The 21,198-nt window shown below is 40.7% G+C and overlaps 1 protein-coding gene and 1 pseudogene across 2 annotated transcripts; both read right to left on the bottom strand.

Moving 5' to 3' along the window:
* Window positions 1–219: 219 nt before the first annotated feature.
* On the bottom strand, window positions 220–7,986 carry sp3a (sp3a transcription factor). 2 transcript variants are annotated; one of them, XM_056434677.1, is made up of 6 exons: window positions 7,833–7,986; window positions 7,364–7,464; window positions 4,096–5,329; window positions 2,983–3,169; window positions 2,698–2,894; window positions 220–1,714 (listed from the first exon to the last, which is right to left on the bottom strand). In XM_056434677.1, the coding sequence occupies exons 1-6, from the start codon at window positions 7,837–7,839 to the stop codon at window positions 1,428–1,430; spliced, it is 2,013 nt and encodes a 670-aa protein (XP_056290652.1). In that variant the 5' UTR covers window positions 7,840–7,986; the 3' UTR covers window positions 220–1,427. The 2 variants fall into 2 exon arrangements, with proteins under 2 accessions (XP_056290652.1, XP_056290658.1); XM_056434683.1 differs by having other exon boundaries at window positions 2,698–2,885.
* A 5,284-nt stretch (window positions 7,987–13,270) lies between these two features.
* LOC130201950 (obg-like ATPase 1) overlaps window positions 13,271–21,198 on the bottom strand; it is a 40,084-nt pseudogene continuing 32,156 nt past the window's right edge.

The raw sequence follows: 21,198 nt of genomic DNA, 5'->3' as shown, positions 1-21,198 counted from the left end.
ATAAAGATGCTGTTTTAATGGGGTGAAGCATTAATCTCCCGAAGAGGACAACATGTCCAAAGTCTAATCGAGTATGCCGCCATAATTCACTGTCCAGTGTGCTTATAAATTGACAATTCGACAGTTGGGGTGGGTGGGTTGGTAGGGGGTCAAATTAAAATAAAAACACATTAAGTGGGAGAGGGAACTGCAACATAAAGTTAAATAAAAAGTATGAACAAAAAGACAAACATTTAATATTTACTGACAATGAATATAAAGGACAGTTTCTTGGAAAGTATACAACCACATTTATACAAAATGATTAACAAGATGAAGTGATGAGAATAGTGCTGTTATATAAAGCGTACCGCTTTCAGGAATGCACAGCGTTTTATCCAATTGCATGATGGAGCAAAGATAGTGATGAGAACTCGGCCAAGCAGTTTCTATAACATGAACAGCCCTCATCAAAACAACTGACCGATGGTAGAGTTGGACGAGCATTGGTAACGTGGTGACAGATTAATTCACCTCAGCTCTCGGTCCATCACCATTTCTTCACAACACCACCACCACGGCCCGAGAAGCTACAGGGGTGATTTACTTTAATTATATCAGTCACAAGTCACCCTGAGTTTCGAGTCAAATTTGGCAATTCCCTCCACAAAAAATGGCTTTACTTCTCGATATTACAAAGGATGTTTAAAAACAAAAACATTTAAAATACATATAATGGAGCCATTCCAAATATCTTTGACTTTTAATATCAGAAATACGATTTTTATGTAAAGCCCAAATATAAATAGCTGTTCAGTCAAAATATTTAATAAGCAAATAATGTGCATCATATCAACAGTATATGTTCAAGAGGAATTACAATACAAAATATTGATTGTTTTGATTTTCACCTGCAAAATGTTGCAAGTGTGAGCAAAGCTTTTCAGTATGGCTGGCTAATTTGCAAGAAGACTAAAATAAGAATGCATAATATAAAAAAAAACACACATGAATACATTTGCATGGACATAAGCAATAACATAACTTAAAATTAGCTCTGTTGTGAGACGAAATCTTTGCTTAAAGGATGGAACAAACGTTGCTGACCAAGGACATCAAAAGAATATACCATGAAAAAAAATGTACCGATATGTTTGTGAAACACAAACAAAAAATAGTAGGTTCAAAACAAAATGGCATCCTACATTTCCAACAACAGAATATTATACAAAATAAGGCATTTCATTGTGTGTTTACTGCAATGTCCCCCCCCCTACTAGTTTTTCCTCAGTAAAAACCAAGGCTAGACATGACCTGACTATTTCCGTGTTAAAATAGATACTGTATATATATTTATAATTTTAGTTTTTCTTCAAAACTCAAATAAAAATGCAGGTAGGAGTACACAGTATGAGAAAGGTTGTAGAAGTTCATAAGTGGAGTGTAAATCACTCCATGACTTCCGCTACCGTGGTGACGAGTTGGAGAGGGATCTCCGCATTGGCCAGGATGTCCTGGGCGTCGCTGGAGCCCTGCTGGACGTTGGTGAGGATGAGGGTGGTCCCGCCCGCCGTGGTGATGATACTGTCTGAGGACCCCGCAGATTCCATTGAGGCCACCAGAGCGCTGCCAGAGTTCACGCCTTTTTTGTTCTGATGAGTTTTAACGTGCTTCGCCAGGTGGTCGCTCCGCATGAAACGCTTTGAACATTCTGGGCAGACGAACTTCTTCTCTCCTGCCAGAGACAAAATACAGTTTGAAAGATAAGTGTGATGATGAATATTTGGAGTCAAACATGGCATCTGGAGAACATGCGTCATAGGTGAGCGTCTGATTAATAAAATCATTTTATTGTAATATTAGTTGTTGAAATCTAACCCATTGCAAAGTGATACCACATAGTTGATTACAATTATTAAGAATTATAAACCTCGAATTATTAAATACGTAATGCTTCAAGGGATAGTTTAGACTATTTAAAGCGGGGTTGTATGAGGTACTATCCACAGTCTGTGTGGACCGAAACTGCTGTGCGTAGTAATACACTCAGTATGGATAAGTACTTCATACAACCCCACTTCACTAACAAATCAGAACTATCCTTTTGATATCTGAGCTTGAAGCTGACATTGTAATGAAATGATACTATAGGCTGTACTGTCAGAGGCCTCAGTCAGCCAAGGGCAAGGGCTTATAAATTGGTCAAATCTCTTTTAAAAGTCTATTCTGGGAGTAAATGTCATCAGATAATGTAGCTCATTATGTTGTGCTGGTATATTTCACTGGGCTACTACTTCCTATAGCTCACATCATGACACCAGATGGCAACTGCAGGGAAAAATGTCATAAAACAGCAAATTAGGTGAATGTTCAAATTCTTAAGGAGAATAATGAGATAAACCAAAAGGCTCAACAGCTTACTACGAGCATACCTTGAAACACATTTGCCATTTAATCTGATGTTAACAGATCTTGCAAATTAGACTGCGGAAAAAAACAAACATGTTTAACTCTATTGTTGCTGAGCTAGAAAACTGTGAAATCTAGTTGTACTTTATTCACAATGGCATTCAAACCTCTCCTGACATTTAACATGTACATCTCAAGGGGGACAAGCGCTGTTTCTTACATGACTCACACTTTGCAGGGCACACATTAACACATTGTCCTGGTGTTTTCCTGATGTGCAAACAAAAAAGGAGCAAAATAAAATGGCACCTGTGTGTGTCCTCCTGTGTCTCTGCAGCTCGTCGCTGCGTGTGAACCTCTTCCCACAGAACATCCAGCTGCAAACAAAAGGTCGCTCCCCTGAATGCCAGCGCAGGTGTGCTCGCAGGTGTGATGTCTTTCCATATACTTTCCCACAGCCAGCAATGTGGCAGATGTGCTGCTTCTTTTTCCCCGTGCTGGATCCCCTGAGGAACAGAGGTATGGGCAGTGAGGGTCCCGATATGTGTATTTACAATGCAGAGCGGTGCGGCGTGTGATGGCTGGCCTACTCACCTCCCACCTGACTCTTTACAGTAGGGGCAAGTACACGCCACTCTGCGCAGCCTCTTGCCCTCCTGACCCAACTGGTCCTCCTCGTCCACCAGCCTGACGCGAAGGTGGGACAGGTCGCTAGTGTTCAGGGTAGAGTCGGTGCTTAGCTGCCAGTCTTCACAGTCTGGCTCTTCTTTTATCCGAATGTCTGGAAATAATTCGGACGTAAACATCAAGCAGTGGTACATTTATCAAAAAGCTTTGAGAGAGAGAGAGACTATTATTCTGCGTGCAGTGTGACAGAATGGAAGCAAATATCACAAGTTAAACTTAGTGATAACATAATTACTTAATTGACAGAAGATTTATCAATGGAAATTTGATAACTCAATCAACATACCCTGTGGATATTTGGCCCACAAGTGGCAGAAAAAGGAAAGAAGGACTTTGCTACAATGAAAAACGTCATCACGATGTTTGGATCGCTATTATTACATACAAACTAAACAAAAAGCACTTGAAAAGATACAATGTGTTTTTTAGAGATGCTGAATGTAAACAAGCTATATTTATTAAAAAAACTCCAATTGTTTGGGCAAATCATGTACGAAAGAAATTCTTTGCTGAAAACAACTTCTAAAATATGTCTTTGTTGTATATGAAAAACTAAAATACAGACCATTTTCACAGCACATGATAGAAAGAATAGCACAGGCTTTACTGGTTGTTTGAGAAACTGAGAAATCATAATTAATAAATTACACCTGTGCTTTTCCTGCTGTGACGCGTCAAGGTGTCTTCAGTGGACAAGCCCTATTGCCTGGTGGTTTAGTCGTGAGTTAGATCCCTACGACAGTACAGAAGGCTCTGTGGACTGCGTGCCACCACACATCCATTCACACTTCATAGATTCGTGTGACACGAGGGTCGGCAACCTATTTGGTATGAAGTGCCATTCTTAAATATTCGTATTAATCAGTATGCCATTTCATCATCACGGTTAACATCTTCTTTAATTATGACACCACAGAGAAGTAGATAATCCACATAGATAAATAATCAGGAACATTGTCACGAAGTAGAAGGTTTTCTTAATAGTAATGGAACAAAATAAAATAAAAAAAGCTACTGTACCTCCAAGATTGTCTGCGTCTCCATGTTGGGTCATTGTGTTGACTGTCACTGTCTGCAGGTTGGGCATCTGTCCCGCGCTGATGCCGACTGGACTGGAACCCAGTGATAGCGTCTGGACTGGAGCCAGCGTTATCTGCTGGGTTGGGGTTGTTGGCAGCTGCAGATTCTGTAGGCTCTGCACTCCCTGCACCTGAAAGGTCTGCCATTGTATCTGACCCGACGCTGTGACCGTCTGAGCTTGAATGATGAATGTTCCCGGGTTGATCAGCTGCAGGTTCTGCCTGCCTGTTGCCATGGACTGGACCATCTGACCATTGGTGGTCTGAATAGGTACCTGCTGCAGCTGGATGATGGACTGAGCTGAAGACACCTGGATGCTCTGCTGTTGGTTCTGTTGGAGGAAGCCCTCCTGGAGACCAGAACTCGACTCAGCCTGCTCTGTACCCACTGATGACAATGAAGTGTCTTGTGTCAGCAGACCTGATTCGTTTGTTGGAATGTGTAGCCGAGAGGAAGATGTTGGCACATATATCTCATGATTTGCATCCGAGTCTTCTACTTGTAGTGTCTGTGAAAGGTGATTATCTGTCTTCGCCAAACTCTCCGAGCCATCAATGGGCTGACTCGTCATAATTAGCTGGCCATCGGCAGTGACCCCTGTTACTATAGTCTGAGCACCAGAGAGGCCAAGGGAGTCCAAGTCCACACTGTTGATAGGAACAAAAGTAATGTTTCCAGGAAAACCCAGAGGCACATTAGTAACAACCTGACCCTGGTTGTTGAAGGTGGCGTTGCCAAGAGAAACCCCCTGGAGCTGCTGGACATTACCAGTCTGTGATACGAGGTTCTGGTTGTTATTAAGGATGTTTGCAGTTGGTGTTATACTGAGACTCTGGCTACCGTCAGAAAAGATCTGAATCGGCCCTGTGGAGTTCTGAGACGCTCCTTCCATGCCGGAAGTGGAGAAGCTCAGCTGTCCATCCGCTGTTTGAAGCTGAGGAATCACTTGGTACTGAATGTTAGGCACTGAATTGGCAGAGGAGGCGTCCGTTCCCGACGTCACAAAGATCGGCTGACTCTGTAAGTTCTGGAGAGGAAGAATATACTGTCCGTTCGATGTTAATATTCCTTGATTTTGGATTTGTACAAATCCAGATTCATCTTTTGCTGCTGTTGTTGAGGTTAAAATCTCCCATTTTTCAGTTCCAGTAAGCTGAGTAGATGGATATGATGTCTGAGAAAAATAAATATTGACATTAAAAACTAAATTAGGCATTCGTTGTCAATTACATATTTTAAGAAATGCAAAGCACTTGCTCAGAAGTCTGGTCATAACCTGATTTGTCAAATTTACAGGAAATATATTTGAGACTTTGTGCAAAGCCCAATATTTAAAAAATTGTTGGGGTAGAATAACATTCAGTCGAAGCTGCATAAGAAATACATGCACGTTCAGTTTCACATGTGTGTTCTTATTCACAGTAACTGGTAATCTATGAATGCAATACCTTAGCTTTGCCTATCATACATCACAATATATCAAGAGATGTAACCCTGATGTCATAACTGAAATCTGACTGGTAACTCATACATTATTCAACCTCATTAGTGTGTCATCCTCTGTCAGCTACTCTGACCCATGAAACTAAATGTCATGGCCGACAGCAACTCCTGCTACATCCAACTACGCTTGAAGGCTAAATTGATGGTGGCTAGCGCTACGTTTTCAGGTGGTCTTGAGGCAGTTGTCGAAAGCATTCTTATCAGACAGGATTAACCTCCGCAAATTGGCAAACACACATGAATTTATGTTGACCGTATAAAACGAGAGCCGTGTGAACACAGCAAAAAAGAAACCTCACCGCTTCTTATTTGTGCTCCTTTGTTACGCTGTCACCGTTGTACTTAAGACTTCATTGACTATAAACACAAACTTAACTCTTCTTGCAGTTGCTTTAAAGTGAAAACATTTAAGTAGTGCTCCTGGCTTCATGTCTTTTGTCAGATTGATTGGTCGACAAATATTGCAATATTGCTTTGCCTACAGTATCACCATACATTGAAATCACTCTAGTATAATGATATGCACCATATTGCCAGATACGTGCCAATACACAGCCCGACTTGTGGTTGATGTTGCTTTTTATCTGAGGGCAATACAAAATAAGCATGGAGCAATAGAGTGAATCCCAGGTGTACACTAACATGAAATATAGAAGACCTTGTTACATAGTACTTCCAGTGATAACTGCAATTGCATTCACGATGGCATATACAAGGGCCACTGGGTTTAGCCCCAGTACATGCAGTCACGTGACCAGATAAGCCTTTACTGAGTCTTTTTTTAGTCGTTACTGGTAAAAGCATTCCAGTTGATGCAATGAGATTTCCACCTAAGTGTCAAAATGTGCCAACGTGTAAGCTTGACTACTCTCGGACCACCAGCGTCGCTCAGTTGTGACTGAGGACTCAACCTAACTGCTCTGTCTGATCTAGCAGAGGTGCTGACTTACCACATCAGCTACAGCACCTACCCAACCTTAGTGCAGGTGGTTGCTAGCAGGTCGAGGGGTGATGGCTGAGTTTCCTTCCCACAAAAAGCACATTTAGAAAGGAAAAAAGTGGGTGTCCATTAGTCTGGGCCACATATAAATAATAACTAATTGCCAAAAAAGCAAAGTCTGAAGTTAAGGGACTTTCTTGTGTTAAGCCCTCACGGCTATGATAGCACCTATGTGATCTGCCTGATGGATCGTGGAGGTCTCCATCGTGGAATATGCCTACTATGAACTATTCATACACTTTGTCATATTCATTGAATGTATTTTAACTCTAAATCTGTCCTTCTGTACACATTACATCTATTGCATCTGTCCATCCTGGAGAGGGATCCTCCTCTGTTGCTCTCCTGCAGGTTTCTTCCCTTTTTTCCCCCCTGAAGGGTTATTTGGGAGTTTTTCCTGATCCGATGTGAGGTTTTGGGGCAGGGATGTCTATATGTACAGATTGTAAAGCACCCCGAGACAAATTTGTAATTTGTGAAATTGGGCTATACAAATAAACTGAATTGAATTGATGTTTAGATCTTACTGGAGTTCACAGAAAGTCACTTGAATCCAAGCAAAGGAAGCGGGATTAGTAAACTGACTGAGAAGAATAAATGAGGGCACAATCCCCCTCGGAAAGTGTTGAACATGTGAACTTCGGCAAGCTGCACTCAACGACGTAACAGTTCGTCCCAACCCCATGAGGGAGACCTTTACGTTACCTGGCTGCCCCTGCTTTGCTCCTCCTGCTGCAGAAAGTCGCTTTGACTGCTGTCCACGTCCAAGGCAGCCATATCTTCTGATTTTATCGGCTGTTCTGGGGCTGTGTTGTAAAAAAAAAGAAGCATACCGCTAAGAGGGGGGGGAACAGCTGAAGCTAACGTGAGCTAAACAAGCCTGATACTCACACAACTAGCGGACAAGCACACATAATAACGTCGACGAGCAAACAATAAAAAAATAACTGTCGCTACCACCTGAACCAAACTCCACGAAGAAAATAGCGACGTGGCAATAATTATGTTGAGACTAGTGGTGTGTGCTAGACAAGCTAACACGGGTAGCTTAGCTCCCTTCGCGATGATTAGCGCTATCACAGCATCCACTAGCCTGCGAGCTAATTCAGCCAGAGGATGCCTGTGGTAGCTCGTTAGCTCGGTGGAGAACAAGATACAGCGCCGTGTTACGTACCAGTCATCACGTGACTTGTCGTGAAACGGAGAGTCCTGATAGTCACAAGCCACCGGACATTATCAGCAAATACAATTGATTGTTTACGCGTAGAAATAGGTGATAACTGTCAGAATTTGTTTTCTTCTATTTTGATTGACGGGCGGTAGGTAACACAAAGGGTGGGGCCTCCAGTGTTGACTGGGAGTGTTTGCGTCACAGACAGGAAATCCCGCCGTCCTTCTTAAAGGGGATTGGTTATTCGTTTTGAACACCGCGATGTTATTTGTCGGTGGAAATGTCAATCATCCTTTGTTGGGTGCTTTTCCTGTTTATTATGCACGTTTAGTTGTACAGTACTGAGGTTGATGGAGGATGGAAGTTTCATTGTATACTCTCAGTTACATTGTTGTTACCAGTGAATCAAACCTGTTCAGTGTTATACACTATATATATATATATATATATATATATATATATATATATCAGGACTCTCAAGTCTCACGCATTGAGCGTGAGACTCACGCATTTCGGTTTTAACTCACGCACTCCCGCCACACATCGTATTTCTCACGCTGAAAAAAACTCTCGGCTATTTAATGCTTGAATGCAGGGGTGCTCAATACGCCGATCGATTGGTCGATCGCGGTCGCTGCAGAGCTCCGACGCCGGTCTGTGCGCATCGGGACGGAGCAAAAAAATAGTCACTAGCACCCCCCCCCCCCCCCCTACAGCCATGCAACCTAACAGGTGTGTGGTTTAGGTTAAAAAGCTGGGTTTGAAGATGGTTTCAGTCCAATTAGGGGGTAATGTGGGCAAGGGGACACATTGGGTTGAAACAGTTTCCTAATTTGTTGCTTGTTTTGGTGTTTAGCTAACTGCTAACAGTACTACCAGTACACACACTGAATACATTGGCGCCACTCGACCGCTGCTACACAGACAGACAGCTTGGTGAGTTTAGTTTTTTCGCCAGATTGCCTGCACTCTTCTGAGCTTGTTTTGAGTTTGAATGAAGTGTCAGCCTCGTGCTATGACCGACCGCTATAGCTTTAAAATCTGAGCCGGTGGCCTGATGGGATTGAATGAAATACAATTGATGGAGGAAACACTGCATTTTACTAAGATTTTGACAATGAAACTGTATTTCATGATGATGGTTTTATATAAGATTAAGGCAGATTAGATCAGCATGTATCCCTCTATTTGCCTGTCTCTATTATGAATCTGAATGATGCCATTCAACATTGCAGGTTTGCGCTCATGCGTTACTACAAACTAATATTGTCTTCTTACCTGTTAGTAAGAAAGTGATCAGCAACTGAGTTTTAAGATGTGCTTTGATTACTCGGATAAAAAGGAATACAATCAAGACACAATCTGAGTTTGTATTTGACATGATTCTTTCCTCTCCATCTGATTGTGCACACTACACTATTGTGAAAGTGCATTGAAATGAAAGCTTGCATGCTATTGTACATGCTATGTAATGCTATCAGGACCCCACTTCTGAGTACTATTTGTGGTGTGTCAGTTCCTCACAGTGCACGACCACAGTGAGGCTATTTCTCTCAACCTTCAATTCAAACTTGGCCCATTACAACCAGACTACAAAAGCACTTTCCGTGCACTCAGGAGCTCACAGCAGTGAATGGTGGATATTTCCAATCACTCTACTGTCAATCCAAGTGTCAGGTAAACACAGGCCAATGGAAACAGCTTTAGAAAAAGCTTTGCAGCTGTGCCTGTCTTACTCCAGGAGTCCTTGGAAAGGTATCAACAATTTCTACAAAGACCTACAAGTTAAAGGGAAAAGTCAAATATCCTAAAAACAGCTCAAATGCAACATCCTGGTGGACGCAGTGGCCTGCACGAGATAAAACTGCCATAGTGTTTGTCTTCAGACCAGTGAGTGTTGTCGCCAGCTCGGGCTGCAAACAAAGGAAACTAAATTGTATTGACAGACCTAGTTTTCACTTTGTGAGAGGAATCTGTGAAGTCTGAGCTTCAGCACATCTTTACGGGTTCTGTGTGATATATATCACTGTAAATAGGGGCATCAATGATCTTCTTACTGCACAGACCCAGCTTTCATTTACTTTTTTTAAGGGGAAAATTACATTTTCCAATTCATTTTTTAAATAATCTTAACAGAATAAATTGAAAAATAGCAATGAAATTATTTTTTTCCCAAGACAAAAGACACGTCTCACTTTATTCTGGGGGTTAAAATCAGTATTGAGGCACAGAGCAGAAAGGATAAGAGTACCACAGTGAGCCCACAATAGTGTTTCATATTAACATATTGACAGTTGTTTTCATGAAGGCCAAGAGAGAGTGACCCCACAGAGAGAAACTGCCCTGCTGGAGGCACCGAGTGGGACACTGTAAATGGGAGCTGAGAGAGAATTGAATCTGACGTAGCACAGAAGTGTGGATGGAATATCAAATCTCTGTCTGAACTGAGAATATAACTGTCATACATAATTATAAATGAGAGTTGCAAGGTTTCTATGATAATTTGTAATGCGATAGTTCAACATATCTTTAACATACAGATGTAACATACAAATGCATTTAGTATCAGAATTTCACGTCGACATTCTTCACACGTATAAAGACATTTTATTCCAGTTTTTCGTTACTCTCATGACAAAAAAACAAAACAAAGACAGTATAGTTGCACAAAGATAAGCAAACAAACATTTTTTTTTTTTTTTCAGGAAAGAGGCTTGAAAATAGAAACAGCAACTACAACCAGCTCACAGTATACATTGAATACTTGTTGGTTAGATGTATGTAAACAGAGATTGAGCATGATATTGCAAAGATCACTGAAGTAATATGATATATAATAAATTCATATGTACAGATGAGGATTATGTCTGTTGAAAAGCAGATTTACACTCAGTGGCTACAGGTTGTACAGTCAAATGTAATCTAATAAAAGCGTTTGCCATGCAGTGTGCTTTTATAAAGCCTATACTGTTGTTATACTGTACTGCATTATATCGACCTCAGTAATAGCATCATTATAAACAGCCTCAGTCATAAACATAAGTTAATGAACATATTTTTAATTTTGCAACACTTGTAATAAGAACTGCAAACAAAACAGAATTTGTCAACCTGATTATGACTTATTAAACACTTATTTCTGTAAGGCCCCAGGGCTGTTTATGGTGTTTCTTTCTCTCAGGTGTTATCCCTTTGATGAAGAGAGCAATAAATCAAAGCACCAAGTTGAATCATGATAGTAGAGCATGATTGTTGCATTAACTTTTATCAGTGCTATTTTAGTAAAATCTTGATTCTACATTGATTTCATGTTTGTTCTTTGCAAAGTATATAGTGCATGTGAAAGACAGATAAGTCACACAATGGCAGTACAACATGGCAACACATTTATTATCAAACCAAAATAGAGACAATTCCTCTTCGTAATAATATGATACAATGCGTTTACAATAAGCATTGCATTTCCCCACACAATCCCTTTGCATCGTAGCTGCTCTTAAAAAACGGCGTAGTTATATATCTATGTGTATTGGCGTAATATATTCCCGTTTTTAAAAGTTCTTCAAAGGTCTTTGGTGTGCATGTGATTTACAATAGCCGGCAGCGATCTGTTTTCCTGCGTGTGTTTGAAAGCAAGCTTTCCCCTTCTTGGTTTGATGCCGCTGTGGTTTGCCTCTGGGCCGAGTGGCACCGCTTGATTGATGGTGCTGACAGAACTTTTGTACCAACAGAGATTCCATCATATTTCTGGACTTTTTAAAAATGTGATGTACTTCAAGGTTATATAGAATTCTTTAACAAGCCACCAAGGTCACCTGATGTTGTTTATATCAGGTGCTTATGTTTGCACATTTACATTAAAATGTGCTCAATTGTGTCAGGACAGAAAGGACATCCAATGAGTTGATTATTCATAATTATATAATGACATTATTATAATCCTTGCCTCTTTGTTATGGTGTTTTGTTCATAGACTACATCTGCATGATTGTAAATAGCTTTATAACTCGCTCTGAGAATATTTATTGTCATTTTCTGAAAAACAAAATACTCAATGACCAAGGCCACTGGGAACAACTCGTCAATTTCCGAGCTTCAAAACTACAGTAGATGAATATGTGGGATTTAGGTTGGCCAACACTACCACCACCCCGAGAGGAATGCAAAGCCCCCGTTGTGTTCTCCAGATGATCGGTATGGTTTCACTTAGAAAACAATGAGCTGAAAACAGCCTGTTGTTGCACAGAAGACAGTATATAAGAGCTGCACATGTTGGTCTACTGCATGAAATATATTTAAGTGATTAAAATCAGTGTTTAATGCTAAAGCAACCAAGCAAAGAAAGCTAAATGTTATTTTATACACATGTTGTCATCCTTCTTTCAATCCATCCAACCACAACAAACACTATCCTATATTTTGCCACTGATCTCAAACCTCAAAGACTATAATCCACCTTATTTCCATGACAAACACTGTGCTTTGTAGTGCTAGCACAGGCTCGGCTCCTTTCCAAAACTAGGATATGCAATACTATCTCCGTAAAATGACCATTTTTATTCAATTTTTTTGTTCCCATCAAAAGGCCATTTTGTTCTCTGCAGTCTTAATGGTTACAATATATTCACCAAAGCACAGCTGATCTACAGCTCTTTGTTCGGACTCCCATGGAGAATACAATCTTACTTTGGAGCACTGCGGCTGCAGCCATAGAATTCCATCAGCATAAACGCTTCACAAACACTTACACAAAGTATAGAGGCGAGAAAAACACTTCAGACAACAGGAATCGTTTTCTGGTTGTGGATTGTGTCAACCTCTATTTTCATAGTATACGGAATTTCACAAGATGTGGACTTCCTTAAAAACAAAAATATGTTTGAATGAATATTTCTTCGTATTTAATTATATTTACTTGTAGGTGTGTATTTGCCTTCAATGCTCAGGGACAGGAAACATAAACTGCAAACATAACAAAGATGCTATATTAGAGGTTTGTAACACAGTTCTGTAGGGACAGGGAAAGAGAGGACACACAAATTCATCAATCATAAAAGAAATGAATATTGTAAATAAAAGGTTAACTCAATCACTTTACAAAAAATAATTTAAACTGACCAGTTCTTTTGGCCAAAACACCTGCATCCTGCATGTGCCCTTCTAAAATCAGCATCACTTAACAGATTTAATTATAATGGTCCTCTCTCTGCTACAGTCAATGTCAGCTGTGTCTTTTAATTCTCTAATCAGTGGTCGGCAGGACCACTATCACCATCCCCATGCAGCTTCCCACTCAATACAGACATCCCAAAACACACACAGGCTGGTTTTGTCAAATGTTTTATTGAGTGTAGACATCTGGGCTACTGTAAAACATGCATTATCTGCAGAAGGGGGAGAAGAGCAGGTGGCATTGTCCCCGCTGTCAGCTGTGTCAGTGCTGGCACCCGAGATGGAGATTAATGAGGTATCTGGAGAGTAATATGCTCCTTCAAATGCTGCAACAATTTGGAGTGGGGGCCGATCCTGATCTTAAAAAGCAAAGCTGTCAGAGTTTACTGAACCTGTGCTTTGGATCACAGGGGAATTGTGTCCTCGTGTGAGAGTGTGGCAATGGGTATCAGGCCAAAGTAGACAGAAAAGGGTAAGAAGAACAAGTCAGTTATGTAAACAAACATATTGTTCTTGTCACTTTTTCTTTAATTTGGCTGTTAAACTTGAAAAAGATGATGTCTCCATCTTCAACAAAGTTGATGCCCTGTTTTCTGTATTTCCCTGCTGCCTGTAAGATAAGGAAGAAAAAACAAAATTAACAATGGAGCCCATAATAACACAGTGTGCATTGTAAATAAATAATCGTAGAAAAGAATAGTTCAGTCAAATGTTCTCTCCCTCTCTCTCTCTCTCACACACACACACACACACACTATATATATATATCTCTCTCTCTCACACACACACACACACACACACACACACGCACACGCACATGCACAAACACGCATCCATGTTTTGCTCAAGGGGTGCCTGTATAATTCTCTATTCTGCTGCTTTCAGTTCCATGTGTACAAGCACAAAATGTTAATACGTCTTTGATTACAGCACGATCAAACTTCTCAAGGAAACAAAAAGTTCTAACATTTCCTTTGTATACAGTAAGTGTTTGTTCTCCTTCCCGGCAAACTCAAAAATAATTGACTTGAAGTGCTAATACGGACAGGTTTATGCATTCTGGTTCTGCACAGCGCACAATTAATTAGAAGAATCAATGTCCCTTTAAAGGCTCAGGAGACCATTTAATCCAAGCTCAATACCACCAGAAACACTGGATGGAGAGGGAGACAGGGGAAAAAATCAATGGCTATTTGTAATTCCTGAGTATGTATTAAACCAGACACGTCTAACTGGTTCATTTGCACTTGAAAGCAGCCATCTGGAGCAGCAAGCTTGGCTTAAGCAGATATGATTACTAATAATGTGATATCCCCATACACTGGCCGTATTCAGACAGTCTATTCCCACACATGGCATTAAATAGCACAGACATTAATGCCACAGTCAGAAACGCTCAATGTTCTTACGAGGCCCAAAAAGGGATTAGTAAGGGAGCATGCAGTAAGGACCTGACACTCAGATCTCAACCTCGGATAACAATGGTGGAACTCCCCATGGACCCACACGCTTCACCCTCTGTTTGCAGCTTATGATGGGTGTGGACAATACACTGCCGCTGCATTAAAACCTAAAAAAAGGCTTGAATAGTAAAGAGATTTAAATGTTTTCAAAGTGCTTCCTTTGCACACTGGTCCCCGCAGGTCCCTGTGTCACCATAATTACATTAGTTGAGTCTCTAAGTGGGCACATGGAGTTGATGGTGGTGATAGTGGGATTGTAATAGCATGGCCTGCAGCTGCTGCTCACAAATGTCACACATAGCAAGGTTTAAGTCACTATACTGCTTTAATTAAATCAACTTCAAATACAATTTTTAAAACAGAAATTAAAGTATGAAAAAGAGCATCTTTGATTTGAAAGGCATCCTACAGCGTTGATTAACGGATTATTAACTCTGTACCTTCAATTAACAAATTACAGTGTGCCGATAAGAAACTAAATTAATGCCAAACCCTAAAAACAACACTTGTAGTAGGAAGAATACGTGTTTTGCAAAGTAGCTGATGCAGCACATGAACAACCCACAGCCCAGTTAAATAGTCGAAAACGAACACAGGCCATCCGAAAAATATCATACGGAAGTCACATTTATATGCTAACCATGCATGAAACCATCCTTATTTGAGGAATTTCACACTTTATTTAACTTGCTGCTGTATATTACTGTCACATGCGTACAGTGGCTTGGGTATTTGGCAACAGAGAGCTCTGAGCTAACAGCACACTCTATATATCAGATAAATGCCTGGTGAGGAGACAAAGTGCTACCTCCAAGCGACTGTGCCGAGCCACGACCAAGAGCTGCCATCAGCCAGTTAAGACACATTGTGATAAAGATATGCACAGCTGGAGCAGCATGCCAGTGTTTAGAGCCAGAATCAGTTGGCTTGTCAGGAGTGGTGCTAGAGTGTGTGCAGTAATTTCTTCCCCTGAGTAAAGGTGAAGAGCGGTTTGCAGCCGGGGCTGTGTGGTGACTGTCAGCTCCACTGATCACAGGAGACTTCCCCTCATCTCTGCTGGCACCCTGACTGCTCACCTTGACAGCGCTCTCACTGCCTTCCTCTTTAAAATCCGAGAATTGCATTACTTCCGCCATAATGAAGCCCTTCTCAAAGTCGGTGTGGATCTTCCCCGCAGCCTGTGGAGCCTTAGTTCCTTTCTGTCACGAGGAAGGAAGAGAGAGGACAAATGAATTGTTTAGGAGAAGATGGATTGCAGCATGCGAGCGACATGGTGTTTGATAGGGTGATAGCGTCGCGAGCATCACTCTGGGGTGTTTTCAGTCGGGGGCATTCTTGCCTCAGCCCTGATTTCTGGATAGCTTTCCACTCGGCTGTGCCCTGCTAAGGCAGCCTGGACACCGATAAGGACTCAACATTGCTATCAATGCCTTCTGATTCCCATTCCGTGGTGGTATTGATTTATGTCCAAGCAATCTTGCTTCATTGTGGGTCGCTGTTCGGCTCTCTGGACATGACAGCAAGAAGACCCAGTGTTGCAGTGAGAGGCCAGGGTGCTACAGGCCTCACTGCATTAGGCCTACTATTTTGGCACAGCAGAGTTTGGTCACTCAAATGTATTGCAAACCGTCAATAATATTTCACTGTTCGAGATGCAGGTCGTGTATGAAGCTGTTTATGATGTCTTTGAATCAACTTAATGATGTTATCCTCAAAACACACATTTAGAGCTGCGCCTAAAGTTTAGATGCCAATTTAAAAAACACAACATAACAATTTAATAGTTGTATATATTCTTTGTAACTTGCATCGTCTTTTAAAACTCAGAGACAACCGGTGACTGATAAAATGTGCAATTTATATGCACTGAAATAATGCAGGGCGGAGATGACAAATGACCCCAATAAGTGACGTGCTGCTGTGTATCATTATGACTCCTGCCTGTCGACCTGCTCGCTCTCTCTCTGCTCTGCAGCCTTGTGCTCGGGAACTGTTGAGCAGTTTTAATTATGTATATAATCAGGTTGGGGTCAACATATTTCATGCCAAAAAAATGATGCGCATTTAATGACTATAATACATTACCATCTCTTTGCAATCTTGTTGACGGAGTGCTTGTGAGTTTAACTACCATTAATCAGCATCAAGGTTTGTCTATCTGGAGAAAAATAGATTAAGGGAGGGATTTTTTTTCCATATGGAGCATAACAAGAGATCCACATTGTCCTAGTTAAGAGCTATGCAGAGCAGGTTGATAGATAATGGTCACCTCGAGGCTGCCTAATAAAGCATGTTAAAGGACTTAGGAACACGACATTACTGAGTGGAGTTTTTACAATACAAGATGTATTGGCTTAATATAGTTACCCACTGATGCTTACCTGACTAAAGGCCCCTCACACACAATCAAGGCTGGCTGTAATCAGTTATGTCCATGAGGATAAGAGTGTTTTGAGAATGCCTTTGAAGTGTTCCAGGACTTTCTTTGGGATATCGTGAGGACATCAGTCATGCTGAGATGAGTGTGCGCCAAGACCCGGTGATGTCATCTGACTGAAATGTAATGTGTTTGTGAAAAAGAAAGAAAAAAGGAAAATAAAGGAGGTGAGCTCACTTTTCCCTCTGGCCTGTACTTGTCCAAGAAGCCATCATAAAATATTTCACATCATGTCCTGTTTATAAACCTGTGTGGAAACGTTTTATAGCATTTATATTTTAATTACATTAATAATAATATTATAATATTATTTAAATTATACTATTTGAAGATGACTGTTCCTGACATGGAAGTTTGATATTCATGTGAAGAACAGCACTACAATAATTATCTGATCCAGTCAGTGGCAAAAAAGCACTTTCTGCTTAGAAATACAATTTGCATTTCTGATCAAAATGGAAATATTTTTCTTAAATATCAGCATGGGGCGTCCTGTTGGCAGGCAGTCGAAGGCTCATACTGGATGATGAAAGTGACGTCCTGTGTTCCTATCTGAGCAGGAGGGGTTTGTGGCATGTTATCCCCCTTTCTTCGAAAACAAACTACTAAAAGCAACACCCTGAAATAATCTGAATGCAAGAATACTTAGTATGAGTTTCTGAGTCTTACATTGCAACATTACACGAGACATTTCAGATGCTGTGATGAATTCCTGTATTATTAGTGCATATTGTGACTCTAAAGTCAATTAAGGACAATTCAAAGGGATTTCTCGGGAAAATATTTTTGACTGGTGCTTTGTTTTTGTGTGATATATATATATATATATATATATTGAAATAATGGTGCACACTCATTTAGTATACTTGATAAATCTAGAAGGGAAAGCAGGTCTTAAAAATCTCAAAAGGCTTTTTTATCCCCTTGAAATATTGCAATGTGTCAAATAAATATGACGCACAACACAAACACAGCTTCTCATGTCTTGTAGGTCGATACGTTTTGTCGGTTTTAGAGAATTTCAAGCAGTTTCGGCAAAGATATAAAACACTGATTTCTCTGGCTTTACTGCTTCTAAATAAACATAATTTATAGCAGCTAATTCAACAAAGATATTGAACAGACACAAACTGGAGAATTTCCTGATTATGATGATATGAAATTAGAAATAACTTACATTCATGATGTTATGTCCATTGTTTTGTCGTCCGCATTGTTTCATTGTCCTCTAGGTGTTATATCTATGTATTGTCTTTTGTCTTATAATAAAAAAAGAAAGTAAAAAAAAGAAAAAGAAATAACTTACATTCAGCAAACAAAGCCATATCTGATCTGCTTGGCAACGCGTTCTTTGAATATATATATCATTGTGGGAAATTGCAATGCTTTTAAACTAGGGCTGTGAAACGATTACAATTTTTAATCGGGTTAATCACAGGTTTTTGTGGATTAATCATGATTAATCACATATTACCGATATTCTCTGTATATTTTGTGAGAACATAGAGATTTATGACAAAAGACGGATATATACATGTATACATTATTCTATACAATGGTGCTGCAACTCAGCAGTTATTTAGCAGTTTTCTTCCATATGGAACATTAATACATCTTCATCCTAAACAGAATGTTTAACCCTCCTGTTACCTTTCGGGTCAATTTGACCCCATTCAATGTTTAATGTCGGTGTTCTTTGGGGTCAATTTGACCCTTAACTGATTATCACTGTGTCAAACATATAAGAAATATCAACTTTTTATTTATTTAAAGGGCTATTTAGGTAGTCAACAAACAAACATAAAGTACCTCACACTTAAACTTGGGAAGCAATATTAATTCTAATAATTTTCTGAGGTTTTAATTGCTGGGGTCAAATTGACCCGAGGGTAAAATATGTTAGTAAATGTAAAGGTAACAGGAGGGTTAAACAGAACATGTTTCTCTTGTTTGTCAACCATTAACTCCACCATGATACAATCTAAAGGCCTCTGGTCTTCCTTTAGCAGCTGCTGAGGCAAACTGACTGTGGGTTTTCTTCATGAACTGGGCCGTGATGAAAGGGACGGCGGGGACACCGCTGCAAAGCTGAAACCTCACCGGCCCGGACAGGTGGACAGATTGACAAGTGACTTTTTTTTTGCTCGGTCCCGATGCGCGCGCACGGAGCTCCGTGGCGCGCGAGACGGAGATCGATAAGTGTTAACGCAACGCGAAGAGACAGATACGATCAACAACAGACGTTTAGTTTAATAAAAGAACAAAGACGTGCTATAGAGAACATGTCAGGGGGCGGGCCAATCTTTTTAATGTCATGCGATCTACCAACACTACGCCGCGATCGACTGGCAGGTCGCGATCGACGTGTTGAGACCCTGATCTACAGGAAGTAAAAGTCGTAACAAGGTTTCCGTAGGTGAACCTGCGGAAGGATCATTACCGATGAACAGACCGTCTGCATGAGAGCGGACAGAGTTCAGATTGAAGTGGTGTATTGGAAGCTCATTTTGCAAGTGACTTTTTTTTCGTCCCGACGACCAACAACAGACGGATTGTAAGCTCATTCTGCGCATGCGTTAAATGCGTTAAAAAAAAGAAACTAGTTAAACCTGTAATTGAATTAACTTGAGTTAACGCGTTATTTTTCACAGCACTATTTTAAACAAACAGTCATCCAAGTTATGTTTATGGACAGTTTGAAATTATAACCCTTTGTCAAATATCTGGTGTGATTTAAGAATGTATTTGATTAAGTGTGACAGGACACTACTACAATACTTGGTTTCAAAAGTTTGTTGAAGAGTTACTCTGCCGTATTTTTAAATCTACATGATCTTACAATATGTAACTCCTAATATCTAATTTAATTAGAAACTCGATCCTTCTATTTTTGAAAAAGAAAACAAATATATATATAGGCCTACATAAACATATTTACACAATACCAGCATGCAAAGCCAGCGTCTGTATTTATGGAATGCTGCGCTCCCGTTGAAGCTCTTGCCGGGCCAGGCTCAGTAAACTGAGACACACAGGGAGGAGGAGCCCCCTGCAAGGCCCACAAACAGGCGAATGAAAAGCAACATCAATTTTGGCACAGACAACCTCCGTCACACAGATTAGGCAGGCACAATGCACAGGCTCCTTATCTCCAGCGGCAGGAGGAGGGCAGGCAGATCTGCCCAGGATGGAAACATTCTCATGGACGTAATGGGCAAAATCAATTGTTGCCCTCCTCAATCAATGTAGCCCCCACTTTCACTGTTCAGCAGCTCACCAGTAATTGAAGTTATCCTTGGCCTGTAATGACTAGCTAAAGCACAACCATGACAAAGTTGAAAGTGTGTGATATCAGTGAGGGTGCCAGCAGGGTGGAACCTGGGACCCTGTGTGTGTGTGTGTGTGTGTGTGTGTGTATTCCTGTATGTGTGTGTGTGTCTGGTACACAGCCTCACACTTGTATGTGCACAGCAGGCAGCTGGCTCTTACCCGAATGGTCCATGGACGGACCTCATCAGGTCCAGCAGTGAAGAAGTACTCCAGCAGCAGGGATGCAGCCTGTCTTGATGATCTTGGGCAGGGCACTGGTGGAGAGAAATTTCAGTTTAAATCGAGGGGTCTGAACTGTTTAAGTATTATTTATTGCTACTCATGCCAAGACAAAGTTCACTTCAGTGGCAAGGCCTCATTCATTCCAATATTAAGTCATTAAGTGAATAAGATGGGTCACTTTGTTTCACATAAGACATTCAACTCTCCAATGGTTTCTTTGATTAATTAGAAAGCTTGTAGACTCATTTAGCATTTTTAAGAATTCAACACGATGCCTCGTTCGTTCTGCACCAAGAGGGAAAAAAACATCTGCTGTCACAATCTTTCTCTCTACAGAGGTTTTCACGCGAGAACAATAAACCCAAAATGCCCAAGTTATAATTATACCTACAGATGACAGATGACAGTTAAATACTTAATTTAGAAGAAAACCCTTTGACTGAGTTGTTCAGTAAGAAGAGGGATCCTTTGCTTTATAATGGTAATTACTCTTCCATTTATTATTCTATCAGCACATGCAATTAAAGGAGTGCATGGAGGACACAGCTGATAATAAAGTGTGGGGGGACTGAATGATAATTAACCTCTGCGTCTTGTGCTCTGTGCAGTGCTTCTGCCTCTCTTCTTCACTCGTGTCCTGTAGCTGGCTCTCCAGGCTGCTGCTGCTGAAGGGGATGACCAAGGCTCCGGGGTCATGGCTGTCCATCCACTTCTTGATTGTCACCAACCTTGGAAAGATTGGCAG

The sequence above is a fragment of the Pseudoliparis swirei genome, chromosome 2, assembly GCF_029220125.1.
Source record: "Pseudoliparis swirei isolate HS2019 ecotype Mariana Trench chromosome 2, NWPU_hadal_v1, whole genome shotgun sequence".
Taxonomy (NCBI): domain Eukaryota; kingdom Metazoa; phylum Chordata; class Actinopteri; order Perciformes; family Liparidae; genus Pseudoliparis; species Pseudoliparis swirei.
The sequence above is the reverse complement of the archived record's forward strand: the minus strand, read 5'-3'. Positions and strand labels throughout refer to the sequence as shown.

Excerpts from the sequence above, each read along its gene's own strand:
- sp3a (XM_056434677.1), bottom strand. Across the intron at positions 3,170-4,095 it reads AGACGCAGACAATCTTGGAG|ACATTCGGATAAAAGAAGAG; the intron begins GTACAGTAGCTT and ends AATTATTTCCAG. Across the intron at positions 1,715-2,697 it reads ACACAGGAGGACACACACAG|GAGAGAAGAAGTTCGTCTGC; the intron begins GTGCCATTTTAT and ends TGTCTCTGGCAG.